The sequence below is a fragment of the Eimeria tenella genome, genomic scaffold, assembly GCF_000499545.2.
Source record: "Eimeria tenella Houghton genomic scaffold, Eth_scaff3692, whole genome shotgun sequence".
Lineage (NCBI taxonomy): Eukaryota > Apicomplexa > Conoidasida > Eucoccidiorida > Eimeriidae > Eimeria > Eimeria tenella.
Genome location: NW_013544621.1, coordinates 1 through 1,170, shown reverse-complemented (window position 1 = coordinate 1,170; position 1,170 = coordinate 1). Strand labels below are relative to the sequence as shown.

At 55.6% G+C, this 1,170-nt stretch overlaps 1 protein-coding gene across 1 annotated transcript; it reads left to right on the top strand.

Annotated features, from left to right (window-relative positions):
- Nucleotides 1-82: 82 nt before the first annotated feature.
- On the top strand, nt 83-1,056 carry ETH_00034235 (uncharacterized protein; the record flags this gene model as incomplete). The annotated part of the gene is made up of 4 exons (XM_013379634.1): nt 83-289; nt 461-544; nt 782-951; nt 1,047-1,056. The coding sequence occupies 4 exons, from the start codon at nt 83-85 to the stop codon at nt 1,054-1,056; spliced, it is 471 nt and encodes a 156-aa protein (XP_013235088.1).
- Nucleotides 1,057-1,170: the final 114 nt, after the last annotated feature.

The window sequence follows — 1,170 nt, the reverse complement described above, 5'->3', positions numbered from 1 at the left end:
CCCCAAACCCTAAACCCCAAACCCTAAACCCCAAACCCTAAACCCTAAACCCTAAACCCTCGTTTTGCGTGCGCTGAGGCAGCTGGAAAGCGAGTTAGATGACGCCAACAGAGTGCGGAAGAGACTCGAGAAGGCCCAAGCTGTGTCTCTGTCGCAGCTGCAGCTGCTGCAGCAGCTGCAGCAGCAGCAGGAAAAAGAAGGAGACAAAGAGCAGCAGCAGCAGCAGCAGCTCAACGAGCTCATAAAGAAAAACGCAGAACTCCAAGACGCCGTCAGAGAGCTCACCGAGGCACGCAAACCCTAAACCCTAAACCCTAAACCCTAAGCGCTTAACCCTGGGGCTCAGACAGCCCTAGGTCAGAGGGGGCTGAGGCCATCAGCCGAGCTTGCAGCCAGCTGCCCAGAGAATTAGGGTTTAGGGTTTAGGGTTTAGGGTTTAGGGTTTAGGGTTTGGGCGCAGAGCAAAGACCAGTTGACGAAGCAGATGATGGAAGCGTTTTCTAAAAGTGACACAAGAGCAGCAGATGCTGCAGAGGACCTGAAGGTAGAGGTTGAGCTGCTCCTGCTGCTGTTGCTGCTGCTGCTGTCGCTGCTGCTGCTGTTGCTGCTGCTTCTGTTGCTGCTGCTGCAGCAGCAGAGGATGCTGCAGCTGTCGTGTCTCGCCTTTACTCCCCGCAAAGTCGATTTGAGTTGCCCTCCTTCTACTTGCTGCTGCGGCTGCTATTGCTGCTTCTGCTGCTGCTGCACCCCCTGCTGCTGTTGCTGCTGCTGCTGCATGCAGGTGCGTCTGGCAGCAGCAGAGGCGCAGGCTGCTGCGCTGCAGCAGCAGCAGCTGCTGCAGGTGGATCTGCTGAAGGCCCAATTTGAAAAGGAGACAGAAGGGGCCCTTAACGCCTTGAAGGAGCAGCTGCAGATTCGGGACAGAGAGTCCAGCTTCTACAGAAAAGCCATGTACGAGGGTTTAGGGTTTAGGGTTTAGGGTTTAGGGCGCGGGTGATGTCCCCTACAGATTGGGGTAGTTGTCTGGCGTTAGCGCTTACGGCTAGGATTGGCTAGAGCTTGCTGGGCTTTGTTGTAGGGTTTGGTGCGGGGGAGAACTGGCGAGAGTTTAGGGTTTAGGGTTTAGGGTTTAGGGTTTAGGGTTTGCTGCAGCGAAGAAGGCGCAGAACA